The sequence below is a fragment of the Dermochelys coriacea genome, chromosome 3, assembly GCF_009764565.3.
Source record: "Dermochelys coriacea isolate rDerCor1 chromosome 3, rDerCor1.pri.v4, whole genome shotgun sequence".
Classification (NCBI taxonomy): Eukaryota; Metazoa; Chordata; order Testudines; family Dermochelyidae; genus Dermochelys; species Dermochelys coriacea.
This window is the reverse complement of record NC_050070.1, coordinates 120,832,277-120,849,636: the sequence shown is the minus strand read 5'-3', so window position 1 is coordinate 120,849,636 and position 17,360 is coordinate 120,832,277. Positions and strand designations below refer to the sequence as shown.

Sequence of the window (17,360 nt, the reverse complement as noted above, 5' to 3'; positions counted from 1 at the left end):
AACATGTGAAAGGATACAGTTTGTAGATCCATATGAGATTACCAGATATATATTAGCCAGGTACCTAAAACTTACTAGCCAAAGGCTAATCAAATGATGAGGGGGATATGCCCCACTTGTAAGGTCGAGGACAGTGCCCAGGTAAGAAGATCAGTCCCTCCCCCTTCAAGTGCTGCAAATGATGCTGCTGAATGCAGTCCTTTAGTTCTGTCTCTATGACTTGGGCTCCTAAGTGCTGTGGTAATACACATCAAAAACAAACAAATAAATAAATAATAATGTTGACCTCCAGATAGCAGTAGCCCAATAAACTGGAAACTCCACCCACTCTGGCTGTGGAAAGGATCTTACTCTTTTCATTCTCCATACACCGAGAGCCTCTTGACTTTGGAAAGGAAGGGAACTAATAGCTGACCCCCTCTTCCCACCTCTCCCTCCCCACATCCTGAGAAATCTTCCCACAAATAACTCCATAATCACTGTTCATAGTTTTTCCAGGCAGCTGATGAGTGAAATCAATAGGACTAATGTCAGTTTCACTGAGGTCCACAGGATTATCAAAAGCAGCAGTGAAACTGAGCAGGGTCTTGGGAGTTTCACCCTGCCACTAACAGCAGAAGCACAGTCATCTGTCCACAGACTCAGGAAGACAGCTCTGCATTGGTTCACCTATGGAAGGTTATTTTGCAGCCAGAAGAGAAGGTTTAAACTCCCCACTCATCAGATAGTTTCCTACTCACAAAATGGCACGCTGCTGAGTCCTGAACTGACCTGCTATAAAGTCATGGTAAACTAACAGCAAATACCAGATCCAGCCATGCCAAGTAAAAAGAAAACCTATATTGCCGAGTGCTGAAAAGTTATTTTGATAAAAATGCATAATATTATTTCTACAATGTCAAACTTGCATGGCATTCTACAGAAAAAAAGAACAGAAGGAAGAGTTCTTTTATACAGGTCAGAATATCAGATCTTAGAAGCTGCAATTCTACAAGCAGATTCTACTAATAACCAAAATTAGTGTAGGTGTACATTGTGACAAGATCACAGTACAAAAGAGGAAAATATAGGTAGGAGATTTTGTTTAATTCACAGATTTCTATGCTTTTGCTTTATGCAGGAAAAGAACAAAAATTAGAAATAAGAAAATAAACAATTATTTATATTAGAATTATGCTAGCTTTTCCAGCAGCAACTTTTCTAAAATTACACAATATGAACAAGTGAGCTGATTTTTTAATCTTCAGCAAAATTTTAAATACTTCCAGCACAATTGCCTTTTCCATGCTTTTTGTGAGGACTTACAATAGAAACTCAGTTACGAACACCAGAGTTACGAACTGATCAGGCAACCACACACCTCATTTGGAATGGGAAGTACACTATCAGGCAGCAGCAGAGACAGAAAAAAAAAAAAGAAAGCAAATACAGTATACTATTGTGTTAAATGTAAACTACTAAAAAAATAAAAGGGAAAGCAGCATTTTTCTTCTGCATAGTAAAGTTTCAAAGCTGTATTAAGTCAATGTTCAGTTGTAAACTTCTGAAAGAACAACCATAATGTTTTATTCAGGGTTATGAACATTTCAGAAAAAGAAAAGGAGTACTTGTGACACCTTAGAGACTAAAATTTATTTGAGCATAAGCTTTCGTGAGCTACAGCTCACTTCATCGGATGAAGTGAGCTGTAGCTCACGAAAGCTTATGCTATAATAAATTGGTTAGTCTAAGGTGCCACAAGTACTCCTTTTCTTTTTGTGAATACAGACTAACACGGCTGCTACTCTGAAACTGAACATTTCAGAGTTGCAAACAACCATCATTTCCAATGTGTTCGTAACTGAGGTTTTACTGTACAAATATAGTACAGTGCAATTTAAGAGCATAAGTAACGTTGTCAATAGAGCCTATTATGCTTACAGTGCCAAAAAGAAACTGATGATGTACCTGGTTATTGTTTTTAGCAGCTGAGTTGATCTGAGCTGTACTTGAGGAGAGGGAATCAAAAAAGGCTTGGTCAGCTACTGAATTGCCACAAGGAAATCCATCTTTTGCACCTTCTGTTAGAATCTGAAACAGATAAAGCAGTTTTAAGACATCTGTCATTATAGGAAATAAGTTTTACATCATTTTACATGCTGTTACTTCAAGTGTTCTCAGGGTCACTAGAACTACTGAAATTAAAGGATTTTAAAAATAAGTTGATAGAATTCCATCTTTAACTGCAGACTATAGAATCAGCTCCAAACTAACAATCCAGAGCATTGTGTACACTTCCTGCATTCAACGATATCTCAAATTTGGATATTAACAAGTATGGCCCATTGTTTTATGGGAACTGGAAGAGGACAGGAAGAAGTCTATTGTTGTATGGCCATGTTAGTTGCATCACTACATAATTTGTGAAAAAAGAAAACCTACACCAGAATCAGATTTTTTTTTTTTTGATAAATCCTCATTCTTGTACTTGTTCAATTATTCTGGAACAGGATATGGATATTATTTTTGGTTCTCTTGTGAACTGCCAGTGACATTAACATTTTACAGATTAAATAATCTCCACTACATATAACTTCTCCTTTCTCTAAAGGAGATATAGTACACTAGGCAGCACTGAAAAGTCAGCATTTACCGGAAGTTACTATATCCCCTCCCTATACTTAGAATAGGCAGTAAACGTGATATGATCACTTGACTTTTTTTTTTTTAAATAGTAATTGTATATGGTATTCAGATACGTGTTTACTCTGACCTTCTAAACTATTAATATAAATGATTTTTAGTGGAACTAAGTACTGCCATCTTTCATCACTGCTTCAGTCTAGAGAATTAAATGAAGGTTTCCAATATTAAAATAAAATAAAATAAAATAAAATAAAAGCATGGAATCTACTTTAGCTCTGCTTTACCAAGTTTTTCTGTATTGTTATATTGTGGTCTCTTACTTCAACATAATCTGTTGGAACAAGTCCCCTCTCTCCTTTGCTGTTTTTTCCTTCCAACCAACCTCCACCTATGTCCTAAAGAAATAAAAATAAGCATTATACAAATATTTTCTCTAGATTAAAGCATACTTCAGTATCTATTATAGTTTTGTAGATGATAGTTGAAAATAGGATTTGAGAGAAAGATATAACTGAGACCTTGGGCAAATTCATTTAAACCTTTCAGAGCATCAATTTTCTCATTATAAGAGGAGGATAATATTGACCAGGCCTCCCTCACATAGATGATATGAATTTTAACTGTTTTCAAAATTGTAGAAAATTATTAAAAAACTAAGTTAACAGAACATTAGCTAGTTTGCAAAGTCAAAAGAACGTGAAAAATTTAGGTTACACACACAACTTTAATTCATCCCCCTTGTGAACATGGTGATAAAAGACTTGAATTACATGATCACATACTGTTCGTACAGTACCCCTGCCCTCATTCAACACAGGCTAGACGATGCTCAGGGAATGAATCAGAACTGCATAATCGATGAGGCTGCTTGTAGGATCTCCACCTCATTTGCTGCAGATGTTGGAACTGAATGGAGGCAGGGAACTCCAGGAAGAACAAGGACTGTCTCATGCATTATGGCAGGTGAATGCCACACCAAAGAACTCAGAGAATAGTCCCTCCCAACCTTTTTCTTGTCTCTCTAGTTTGTAAGCTCTTAGAGATAGAAACGGTTTCTTGCTAAGCGTTTGTACAGTGCCTAAGACGGGGGGGGGAGGGGGTTGAGCTAGATCTCAGTGGAGCTACTAGACACTAGCATAATAGATATACTAAAGAACAACAAGATACTTAAGGCTTTGCAGCCTTCATAAATGAAATTGACTAGGGTTGATATCAGGACAACATGACCTGGAATAAACTGGGCCTATTAGAAATCGAAGTATCTCTCAACCACCGGTTGTACAATGAACTGATTCATATATGGTAAATTAGACCTGTGTATGCTAAAGAATCTCTGTTGACCTTCAAATTTCTGAATCTCAACTGTTTTAATATATATTCATTTTCAGCATATTAAGTGAAAAAAAACAAAACTAAATAAAGCTTATATGCAGATAAATGGTGATTTATATTGATGACAAATCTTCAGTTACATCTGACTGAAGGGAAATTCATATATAAACAAAAGCCCAGTTAACACTCACTGAAACAGTTTTGAAGGATTTTGTTTATTTGAATGATCTGATAATATTTACACACAGGTTGCCTGGTCACTGTGAACCAAGCTAAGCCACTTAAGCAGTTTCCTGAAGTTCTAAAAAGTCTTGCACTACCTTTTGAAAACACTTACTGTTGCTGCTCTCCAGCACCCTATTCTTCACCAGGGACCTAACTCTGCAAAGCATTTAAGCAAGTGCTTGAAATTAAGTACACAGTAGTTCCAATGACTTCAATAGGAATTATAATTTGCTGAAGTGCTTTGATGAACCAGAACCCAAAACTAAAGGCCACCTTTGACTGGTGCACAAGTCAGGTGCTTGGACATTAAGGCTATGTTAACATTGCAATGTAAGCCCTGAGTTAGTGGGACTCGAGTCAGCTGACCGGTGTTAGTGAACCCTGGCCTGGATGTCTACATCAGGGGTTGCCAACCTGAGCCTGAGAAGGAGACAGAATTTACCAATATACATTGCCAAAGAGCCACAGTAATATGTCAGCAGTCCCCCACCAGCTCCCAGCACCTCCCACCCACCAGCAGCCCTGCCAATCAGCGCCTCCCCCTTCCCTCCCCATCAGCTGTTTTGTGACATGCAGGAGGCTCTGTGGGGGAGAGGAAGGAGCAAGGGCACTATAGGCTCAGGAGAGGGGGTGGGAAGCAGAGGAATGGGGGCAGGGCCTGTGGTTTTTGCTAGAAGCAGATTAAACCTAGGTAAACGCTTTTCTAACCCATGCTCAAACCTAGGGCTCTGGTGTCCACACTGCACTATAGACTTGAGTCAAAGTAACCATATCCCAGAGTCCCTAATGCCCACCCCCACACCTAACTACTCTAGCCCTAGGACCATGGTGAACTGTGGGAAAACTGTACTGCCTATTCTGCACGTTATCATCAGGAAGAATCTTGCTTTATAAAAGTCATGATCAGTTTGCCCTCCATTGCAAACCCAGGGGGCTCTCCGATAGCACGCTTGCAGCTCGGTGATCAGAAGAGAATGGGTTAATACTGACCTGAGCTGCTGCCTTTTGCAAAGAGGGGGTGGCTTCCATTTTTAACAGAGTAATTGCAGATTGTTGGGAGAGAAAGAGAGAGAGAGAGGACTAAGGAAGTTGGCTCATGGAACTGTGGGATACTTCTGGCTGACTCCCAGGACCCAAGTCAAGCAAGGCTGCATCTACACCACAAAACAATAGGGCTCGTACCCTGGGGTCCCAGCTTAACTCGAGCTCAGACCCCCTAGGGGCCTGGACCGCAATTTCAAGCCCTGGGTTAGCTCAAGTAAAGTGTAGACATGGGGGGGGGCAGGTTTGAGCCCAGACCCAAGCACAGGCTTACACTGCAGTGTAGACATACTCTAACTTTTTACGCTTAGCCTATAACCTGAACAATTCAGTATCCCAAAAGAAAAGGTTTTCTATAAAACTTGATAGAGATGTTCTCATTACTTTTTATGGATGCCAAATTTCAAAGTGTTTGTAAAGAAGCAAAATCTATTCCTACAGAGTTTCAGCAACCCGTTATAGAGATTTACTATAAGACTATGGACTAACAACAATGGCCTAACAGTAAAAGAATAGTCTTTCACTAGCCAAGATGAGTGAAATATAAAAACATAAAAATACATACAGAATAAATAGTAAAGTGTGAATTAAAAAAATTAATATTTTTGCAAGTGTTACCAGTAATTCTGGTAGAGAAGATTTAAAAATTTTCCTAAAATCTGATTGATATTTAGTTAGGAGTAAAATTGTTGATTCTGCAAAGACTTACGCTTGTAGAGAACCTCATATCACTTGAATAGTCCCATTAAAGTTAAGGGAACTACTCAGAGGGCACAAAGTTTTGCATAAAGCTTAAGCTTTTACAAGATCAGAGCCTTAATATTTTCTCCCACTCCATGAACACTACCCTAACAATAAAAGGACCAATTAGAAACAGAAGTTTCACTGTGTTTAAGCCTGTGTAAACTGGTGTCTTTGCATTTGGACATTTAGATTTGAATGTGAAAAATGTTTTAAGTTGAAATTCATCAGTATTTTAGAATGACCATTTAGATACAAACAATAATCAATGCAAAAAGAGACTACATAAAAATGCTGAGTAACTACCTCAACCTAAAAAAGACAATTTCAGATTTAATTGTGTCACTATCATTAGCATGTTCTTGTGACATGGCACTAAAGATGGTACGAGAGGACAATACTGATCAGAGACCACTAACATGCCTAGATACAGAGGAGTAAAGTCATGCCTAATTGTGCTCTGAGCTTGCTTTTATTAATTTAAATTTACTGGAATAATCTTTTGCATTTAATTTATTTGCCTTTACCCTAGAAGGAGGAAGAGGGAGTGTGCAAGAGCTTTCCCATTAGATGCCACTCAGCCTCTCTTCAGCAGAAGCCCCTAGAAGTAGGTCAGTGCATTGTAGCCTGGTTTCCATTTGATTTCTCTTACCGGATTGGTAATTATGATGATCTCCCCTTCATTAACTGTCAGCTCATTGTTTCCAGGTTCAGCAGCAAAGTCATACATCACCCGAGCCTATGGGCAGAAAGAATCTATCTGTGACAATATTCTACATTTAAATATTCAGCATTCACACTGGAAAATATCAGCAGAACTTCATGATTCATAACCAGCAAGAGAAATGGTTGGGTGGGAGGAAAGAAGGGCGTGGGCAGAGCAACACAAATGACGTATCACACAAATCTTAATACAATGTGCATTTGAATTTGACATGTCAATGCCAAAATCTGCTTCCAGCAAAAACTTTAAAATGCATCCAAAAACAAAGCCACCCCCACAAATCAGGATCCGTGATATATCCCACAAATCAGGATCCATGTTATATAGCTCTCTGCAAAGGGCAAACAGCAATTATCTAATTCTACAGCCAAAGCATTATATCTCAGCAAGCAGCCAAATGAACCACTGTCTGCAGCATGCAGGACCTATTGGTAGAACTAAAGTGAGAGCCCATACTCTGATTTTAAGCAGATCTTCTTTCAGTGCTAGAGGCAGAAGAAAATCAGTTCCCCTAACGTGCTATTCTGTAGGAAACACTTCTACTCTGACTCATGTAGGACGACTGTTTTATGAAGTGAGCATTTCAAAAAGAGGATACAAAAGTCATTCATCTGAAGTTCTTACACATTCAGGTAATCACAGCTATACATAAAGCAACATGAAACAAGATAATCTTACAATTCATTTATTGTGATTGTTCCTCTTGTAAATTAGAGGAAATAAATACTGAAAAATACGAGTTTTAACTTAAATAGAATACACATCCCCAAAGTATGTAGTCAGTGCTTACCCATTAGCCTTTACCTAACTGTAGTTCAACTTGGTTTTTTTTTTTGCTTGTTTGTTTTTTTACAAATTAACCTAAGTTATAATTTAGTAATACACAAACATTTTCTGGCAAGAGAGTTAAGGTTGGTCTGTACTTATCAAGCACAAGCACAAAAGCATAGAAATGAAAAGTTAGATTGAGTTTAAAGTTTACTGACAGTACCTCCCCTCTGCTCCACCCAGAGAGGGACACCTCACCTCTGGAGCCACCATTAATCTTACCAAAACCTGAATTCTATCACCTCTAGGGATGTCAGCCTTCAGACAACTCTTCCCCAAACTTACCACCACCACCACACGAGACCAACCAAGATAGCTCACAAAAAAATCTCACTAGGTACACATTTTTGGCCCTCTATAGTCTTTAAGGCAAAAAAATTGTAAGACTCCAAATTAACTTTTTAAAGGCAGTTTTTAATTGCTTAGAACTCAGAAGCCAATTAATAGGATTTGAAAATACTGAAAATTACAGTTTTACTCATATTATGTGCCAAAATTTGGAGCAAATAAACTGTATTTTGCATAAAGAAGGAGTTATTAATCCATTTTTACTGCAAAATAGAACCCAATATTAACTATAGCATTGCACTGGTTCTGCCATAATGCTGAATAAGGAAATGTTATATTTTTATAAAATGCTTCAAGTTGGACCCAAAAATGTATTGCTAGCTATTCTATCCACACAGAATCATAGCAATGTAGGGCTAGAAAGGATCTCAAGAAGTCAAGTTCAGCCCCCCTGTACTGAGGCAGGACCACATAAACCTAGACCATCCCTGACAGGGGTTTGTTCAACCTGTCCTTTAAAACCTCTAATGATTGGGATACCACAACCTCCCTTGGAAGTGTATTCCAGATCTTAACTACCCTTGTAGTTAGAAAGTTCTTCTTCATATCTAACCTAAATCCCCCTTGGTGCAGAGTAAGCCAATTACTTTAATAGCCCTTAACATATTTGAAGACACATTATCGCTACAGCCATACAGAATTACACCTATATCACTACTTTCATTTTCTTCATTAAATTCCCTTTCCTGAAAACTTTACTCTACATTTAAAGCAGAACTATAAAAATAAATCAAATCTCATTTTTCTTTAACTTTTGAAACAGATGTTGAGATAATTTGAGGACACTGCCCTCCTCACCCCCATAACATCTTGAAGGAGGTTTTGGATCAAAATTTTAGTCTACATTTATACATATTCCATATATACTGACATATATGACATATTTAATCCTTATTCCCACCAAAAGCACCAATATTTATTTACTATCCCCAACTTCTCTTCACCCCTACCACCTCCCACTCCTCCCCCACAAAAACAAACCCAACAGGAAAAAAGCCATCACAATCCACACTAAATCAAAAAGCTGTCATTTATAAAACACTCCCTCTCTCTACCTATGGTGCTCCTAGGGGTGCACAGATAATTAAAGTAGGATTTGCTCTGGTGGATGTCACTGTAGAAGTGCCAAGCAGCAGTAAACACAGAATACTAAAACATATTTAATTTAGAAGGTCCAAATTAGTACTGTTAACTGTAAGTGTCATGTCTTATCTCAGCTGTTTAAAAAATTGTAGCCATGTACAAAAGCCTTTTCCTGTGGAACTGAAACAAAACAGGAAAATAAAGTTTAAAAAAATCCTAGGTTGCTGGTGTGCTGAGACCACTGCCTGTCATTCTGACCAGTATAGTCTGTTTCCTTGTACTCCCTTGTTGGTCTGTCTGTATCCATTTGTTGTCTCTTGTCTTATACTTGGATGCTAAGCTCTTTGGAGGCAGGGACTATCTTTTTGTTCTCTGTTTGTACGGCACCTAGCACAGTGGGATCCTGGCCCACGACAGGCTCCTAGGTACTATGAAAATATAAAAATGATAAATATAATAATCAGTCCATTTCCAAGAGGAAATATTCTTTTTGCAACTAGCAAGTTATTCATGCAGCAGCTTCCAGTTTTATTTGTGTCATAAGAACATAAGAATGGCCATACTGGGTCAGACCAATGGTCCATCTACTCAGTATCCTGTCTTCTGACATTGGCCAGAGCCAGATGCTTCAGATGGGGTGAACGGAACAGAGCGATTTATTGAGGGATTCATCTCCTGTCACCCAATCCCAGGTTCTAGCAGTCAGAGGTTTAATATCTTGTGTGTAGGGAATTTATTTAATGGAAAGAGAAATCGGTCTTTTAAAAAAAGATAAAAATGGAGTAATGAAAGTTTTTGGATGCCTAAAGTATTCTTCTATGCCAGGTTCCTAAAATGTGTAGGAAGAGAACAATTCCACTTCTGTGAGCCTGGAGTCCACAGCAGGGGAGCAGCAGTAACACAAAACTTGTCCCTATGAATGTTTCTTCTCCTGTAAACAATGTATTGTCTTCATAGATATTCTATCCTATTCCTCCCATTCTTACAAGTTTAACAGTAAAAAATGTGTAACATGCAAAATATAAGCTTTGTTATTCCTAGAAAATCACATACATCAAACTCTATGAACATTGCCATATACTGTGAGAGAAGAATTTATGCCTTGTCCTCATTGCTATAAAAAGGTGTTGGGTATTTTTTTGCTTGTTTGTTTTTACTGCAGGGTAATTAACATATGACCTAACCCAAGGTTAAAAAAATAAAAATAAAAAATAAAATAAAACAGCAATAAAACTAGACACGGTCAGCCCTATAACTCCACCTACAGTTGACCTCACTTAGTTTAACCTCAACCCCTTTCAAGACTTCACTTTACTTTTACCTTCTGGAAAAACTAAATACCTTGTCTTTCACTGTGTTTTTTAATCTTGGGATAGCTCATGTGTTTGTTATCCTGAGGTAAAAAGTGCACCATTTAGCAGTGAAGACAAGACCTCAGAATAGGCTAGTGTAAACATGTTATACAAAAGTGATACTCTTCATTAGGAAATGAGAACAAGTCAACTTGAGCTTTGCCTCATAGCATCTCCTGATAGCCAATTACAGATCTGAATAAATAGATGGGTTTTTTTGTTAGGATATGTCTACACTGAAATAAAACCGCTGTGGCTGGCCCAGGTCAGCTGATTCGGGCTCAAGCTGTCAGTCTATACAATTGCAGTGTAGAGGTTTGGGCTTGGGCTGGAACCCAGGCTCTAAGATCCCATGGGCGGGGGGGGGGGGGGGGGGGGGGGGAGAGGGGATGCACAAGAGCTTTTAGAAATTACATCCCTATCGAGCGCATTACCCCATCATGTAAACAAACCCTTAGGCTGCACAATGTGACTCCAAACAGAAAGCAGAGGACGGGAGAGCAAGAGAGTACCAGCACAGAATACTGGTGTAACACATGGCTTTGTGGTCATTATGGAGGCATGCTAGCATCCCCACAGATTTTGCTCTCATATCCAACCTCAATTTGAAGATTCAATTTAGCTGTAAAATTTCTCATGGTTAGTGTCAGTACACATAGAAATGTTTCTGTAAAGTCTCAAATAAAATATAAATTAGTGTTTTAAGTAGTTACGCTTAAAGAGAAGCGAAAACGGGAAAACAAAAAACGTCACGTGGATTTGAACCTAATCCCATGTCTACATAACATGAAGATTACATCAAGCTATTAAATGCTCTTCTGCTTTAATCAAGTACACCATTCTTAAGAAATCATGTGTTCTGGGCAAATTTGATACTTACTACACACTACGGGGAAATTTTCCCCTATGAATGGAGACTTTCAGCACATTCAGATTATGTTGTGCAAGGCTAATTTAGATGCAAATTATGCAATGTATAGTCAGAAATGCAGGTGTTAGTAAAGATATATATAAGAAAAAGATTTGCTGTATAGTTTTGGATTTGTGATGTATGCTCCATCCACTCCCTGTTTGATCCTGGCCAGCTTGGGCATAGTGTTTCTGTATGTCAAATAAAAGGTAACTGAATGACGAATTCCAGAGTCAAACTGCTTTTTTTGAAACTGAGTGGAAGAGGGTCTTAGGGGAGCCCAATAATAAAGTATAACAATTCAACTGTTACAGGAACTTCTAGGCACTCAAACATTTGCTTATTGGATCCAGAGAAGGACTGGCCATAATATAAAATCAATAAGTGATTCCTGAATTAGTCCCCAAATTAATCCAATTAAATTTAACCACAAGATGTATATTTATCATACACAATATATAGTTAACCATACACAACACTAACAGAAATTGTTTAAGTAACCCATTCCTTTGGGGGGGGGGGTTGGAGAGTGGAGGAGAATAAAATAAGTTAGAAATCAATGCTTAGTAATCAAACCCAAAACTGTTGAGATTGGCTAGAATGAATATCTACTAGGTCATCAAGCCTATGCAGGATTGCTCCCTAGTTTAGATTTTTTAGCCTAGTGTTTTTTAAGCTAGTTTTAAATTTCAAGTGATGGAGCTTCTGTGATTTTCTTTAGGAGACTAAACCATATCCTGATATTCATACTAAAGTTTTCCTTAATTTTACCCACTGTTCCTAGTTATCACCCCTCTGTACTATCCTAAGTGCCTCTCCCTCCTTGATATTTACATTGTTCATCCATCTGTAAACTCTTATGTTGGCCCTTAGCTGTCACTTGGACACAGACAAGGTGAGTGAGGCAGTATCTTTCCCTGAGACTTTCAAGCTTACACAGAGCTGTTCTTCAAGTCTGGGAAACATACCTCAGATGAAGTGAGCTATAGCTCATGAAAGCTTATGCTCAAATAAATTTGTTAGTCTCTAAGGTGCCACAAGTCCTCCTTTTCTTTATACTCAGAAGGTACGTCTACACTGCAATTAAAACCTATGGCTGGCACATACCAGCTGAATCGGGCTCACAGGGCTTAGGCTAAGGGACTGTTTAATTGTGGTGTAGACTTTCAGGCATGGGCTGGAGCTCAGGCTCTAGGACCCCGAGAGGGTCCCAGAGCTTGGGCTGCAGTCCAAGTCAAGTTTCTACATCACAATTAGAACACCCCCTTAGCCTGATCCCTTGCAGGCCCAAGTCAGCTGGCATGGGCCAGCCACAAGTTTTTAATTGCAGTGTAGACTTACCCAAACTGTCACAACTAAATGCAAGGTGCAACAGATTGTTTAGCGTAAGTAGTTAACACACCTTTCAACTGACCATTCTTTTCTTTCTGAGGCCACATCTATGCTATGGGCATTACAGTGGCCTCGGAACAAGTGATGAGGGGTATATCCCACTACAAGAAATACTGCTAAAAAAAAACCTTGTAGGCAATTGTGACAGAATCTGTCTATGTAAACTTATGAATTGTATTTGATTTTTTGAACTCCACTTCTGACTATAACCTTCAGTGTGAATTAAAACTGCCATGAATATGCAACAGAGCCATCAACAAATGGAACAGCCTTCCCTAATTGTTCTATTGAGCTGCCAGGCTCAGCCATTAACTTCTAATGACGCCGTATCAGAAAGGAAAAAAGGGAAAATCCACAGGTGGGAAGAGAAGCATGAAGAGGTGTCAGACCCTGCTTTTAAGAAAGGACACGCTTTCTTGCAAGAGAAGGCCAGACCATTGCCAGAACCAGAGGATTAGAGCAGGAGGAGTGGAGAGCGGGAAGGACCTGCTCCCCACCCAAAGGATACTGAGCAAACCCCAAAGGACCTCAAAGAGTAAAGAGGACACTTGAAGGAAAGAATTGTCTGCACATGTTCATTGTTTTTCCATAGGTCTGTAAATCTCTTGTGCTTTCTGGGAAGAGAGGAGGGGAAAAGAGAGGAGGCAGAGAGCATTTAAGACATTCCTTTGCAAAGCCTCTGTGTTCCTTACTTTATCTGCCATGTATCCCCAAAGGGTTAAATGATACACCAGAGTGCCCATGAGGCTGGAGCTCTGGAGAGAGCATGTATAAACTTCTGGGAAAACTTAGGGAGGTTCAGAATTGGTCTTCAGACCTTAGGGCAGCTAGGCTGCAGGGTCCCACCATTTCACAGAGGGGTGCCAAACAGAGAGTCGTTCCCCAGGGGCAGGTTTCAGAGTGGTAGCTGTGTTAGTCTGTATCAGCAAAAAAACCGAGGAGTCCTTGTGGCACCTTCGAGACTAACAAATTTATTTGGGCATAAGCTTTTGTGGGCTAAAACCCACTGCATGCATCCGATGAAGTAGGCTAAGCCCACTTCTGGGTTTTGGCCCACGAAAGCTTATGCCCAAATAAATTTGTTAGTCTCGAAGGTGCCACAAGGACTCCTCAGTTTTTTCCCCAGGGAGTGTACCCAAGAGGCCAGAACTAGAGACTATGTAAGGATGCTGCTCAGATCCAGTGGTGTTACAAACATGTGGGGTCGAAACATTGGGGTCCATACAGCAGACTGGTGACAGTCCACTAGGGAAACTCAGCCAGGGCTGTAACAGCAATAATAAGCATTTTTAGAATGCATGTTATGTTCTGAATCCCTAATAATGAATTTTACAAAGCCAACATAAAACACAACTTTGATTTTCACCACACACACCCCATTAAAAAGCAAGAGTGAGCAACATTACATTTTCAAACGCAAATGGCGTTTGCACGTTATGGGCTATTTCAACCAACTTCTTCAAATTCAAATTCCTTTACATACAATCTATGTATCCTCCCCCCTCCTCAACTTATATAATTAGATTCACTTCTTGTATCTTGAATTAACTTAGACTGCAAATAAAGCTGGACAGAAGACAAATTCCTTTTGGCAAAGCATTTTGAAATCTCAAAATAAGAATGAAACCAAAAAAATTCAAAATTCTCTGCAACAAAAAATTTTAAAAAATATGTTTCAACTCAATCAAAATGTTATGATTTTGACTTTTTTCATTTTCTTATAATACAATACAATATATTTAAAAATTCAAAATGAAGTAATTTCAAAATAAAAAAACCTTAACTGTTTCATTAGAAAAACGTCTACACGGGATGTCTTGATGTTGCTGGAATTTTTTCCCCCCGACGTTTCCAGTTTTTTTCCAAAATGAAGTTACTGTGAAATCCAAACCATTTCATAAAGTGTTTCAATTTCAACAGAACTGCACTTCCCAATGGAAAACGGTTCATCCTGTCAAAATTTTCTGACCAAATCCAACTGCAAGCTCTTCAGGTCAGTTACCAGAGACCTTCCTATGTGTTCATATGGGGTCTAGCACAATGGGACATAATCCTGATTTGGGATCTATTGGGTACCACAATAAAAAAACAAACCACCACCAATTATTCTGCAGCACAGCATCGTCACTAGATTTTATTCATTGTGATCAGGAGATATCAACCTACACTGTGTTTGGGAAAAAAAAAAAAAATACTGGAGTACCCTTTCCTCATTTACAGGCATGTCAAACTGTAGTATGAAATTGATGTCATTTTCAGAAATTCTGAATATCATTATCAGTTTTGCTTGGTATAGCTATAATGTAGTAATAAGATAGCTCACTTGGTCTTTTATTGGTGTGATTGATATGAACATATTTAACCTGTAAAGCATTTTGAGGTCCTTCAAAATGAAAACCATTATACAGAAATAAAAGTTATTAATCTTCTGCTTGTATATAGTAGTATGACTTTTTAATCCATATTTTGATTTCTACATACCCACAAGTATTTTAGAACTAGACAGATTTTCTCCTGCAAAATTATAAATTAGCAGCAAGATGTAAAAATATAACTGAAATCAAACACGTGGGCAGAGCTGAGGCTACAGAACCACAACTGAGGCTATGGCTACACTACAGAGCTTGCCACTGTACCCCAGTTGTGCTATTAGTGCAGATGCTCTAAACCAACAGGGGAGAGTTCTGGTCAGCTTAATTACTCCACCTCCCGCAAGCAGCAGTAACTATGTTGGCGGGAGAAGCTCTCCCACCAACACAGCGCTGTCCACACTGGCGCTTAGATCAGTGTAACTTACATCACTCTGGGGGAGTGGCTTATTCACAACCCAACATAAATGGTAGTGTGTACATAGCCCGAGTATCTCAAAGCTTATGGTTCCAATACAAATGTTAAGGGAAGCTGATTAGTGATTTTTGAAACATCTAAAATTTTTAATGCAAGCTTGTAAACTATTAGAATGTATTACAAGAAAATCATCCAGGAGTTTTGCAAACATCACCCTGAAGCTCTAGGATCATCTGTCCTTTGTCTCAAATTATAGATTTAACAGGCAGTGAAACAAGAGAACATTTTCTTTTGTACAGTAAGTACCTTCAAGTCTTTTTCACAGAAATATGGATAAGGAACTTTTGACAAGAATGACTCACATGACGGTTAAAAAACACATTTCATCAGAGTCTACAGTATTTTCTCTTTTTACACCTATGCAAAATCTGTTTCCAAAAGGCAAGATTTTGGACAACTTCCATCTTAATGGTTCACTATACATATCCTAACTTTTGCCATCAAGCTATGTAAAAATGGATTCATTTTATTTTTTAAAAGTTAGCGTGTTAGTTTTCTACCCAATACACTACAGTGGTCTAACAGGGATTAAGTATGAAGGACTAACAATTGAGTGGCAGACAATTGAGAACAATTCCCAGAATGATCACTTTTTAATTGCAGATGCATAGATCTAATCTAGCACCTTCTGGGCCACTCACCAGACTGCAGTGAGGGGATTCAGCTGCTGATCCACCAGATGTTTTAGGCCTATGCACTGTTTCTATAGCGAGGCCTCTCAGCACACTCTCAGGGTGCAGATCTTCTATCTAGCACCTCTTACCTGCTGCCACACAGCTCAATCCCTGGAATGAGTGCTGACCCCTCAGTCTCCCCCATAACTTAAACACAACCTCTCCCAGAACTCTAGCCACGTGGGTATTCTGGGCCCACAGTTTACCTCTTCCAGGAGCATGCAAACAGCATTAAAGTAACATAATCAGATTTTGTACAGCATTCTAAAACCACAGTCTTTCTTAATGGCAAGAAAAATACACAGATCTATACAAAAATAAACACTATACACATTTCTCTGCTTCATTTCTCTCACCACTTTCTGAGTACTCTTTGTGCTGGGGTCAGGGCCCTCTTGAGCCATCTAGGCTCTTTCTGCTGCAGCATATGGCTTATCTTCTCAAACATGGAGCCTTCTCTCCCTGCTAGCCTTCTCTGGCCTTGGCTAGTCCATCCCCTTCCTCTCTCCTGCCCAAAACTTCCTGTATAGTTCCCTCAGGGCTGATCTACACTATATAGTTAGGTTGACATCAGGTGTCTTATGTCAACCTAATTTATGACAGTGTCTAAACTACAGCCTTCTTCCCACCGATATAAGTGTCCTACTACACCAGTATAATAACTCCACCTCCACGAGAGGCATAAGGCTTATGTCCACCTAATTAGGGCAATGCAGTGTGTATCAGCTATCTTGTCAATTTCACAGAAGAAGCATGAAATTGACAAGAAAGCCAGGCAGCTAGAGCCCAGCTGTCCTCTGCTCCCCTGGAGAGCTGGGTGGCTGGACCCTGCTCCCAGCTAGGAATCGGGATGAAAAGTCTGAGCAGCCTCCCCATCTGCTCCCTACCAGGAGCCAGACCACCTTGTCAATTTCAAGGGTCGGTGAACAGAGGGGCAAGGAGCCCTGGGTGGCTTCCCCAGCTCCCAGTGTGGAATGGGGGAGGGAGGGGAAGAGAACAGCCAGCCAGGCTCCTGCCAGCAGATCCGAGAGACTGGGCTCTCAGCTCCCCACACTGCCCCTCTTAGGTCAAAAGAAAAGGAGTACTTGTGGCACCTTAGAGACTAACAAATTTATTAGAGCATAAGCACTCTAAGGTGCCACAAGTACTCCTTTTCTTTTTGCGAATACAGACTAACACGGCTGCTACTCTGAAACCTCTTAGGTCAGTTGAAGTGCTTCTAGTGAGGACACACACCA

General features: G+C 39.3%; 1 protein-coding gene across 1 annotated transcript in view; it reads right to left on the bottom strand.

Moving 5' to 3' along the window:
- Positions 1-17,360, bottom strand: part of SNX9 (sorting nexin 9) — a 100,049-nt gene that overhangs the window by 57,749 nt on the left and 24,940 nt on the right. The window contains exons 2-4 of the mRNA XM_038394298.2: positions 6,617-6,703; positions 2,946-3,020; positions 1,948-2,070 (exon numbers count right to left, since the gene is read on the bottom strand). Coding sequence (XP_038250226.1) covers positions 1,948-2,070; positions 2,946-3,020; positions 6,617-6,703 — 285 coding nt within the window. The remainder of the gene's footprint in view (positions 1-1,947; positions 2,071-2,945; positions 3,021-6,616; positions 6,704-17,360) is intronic.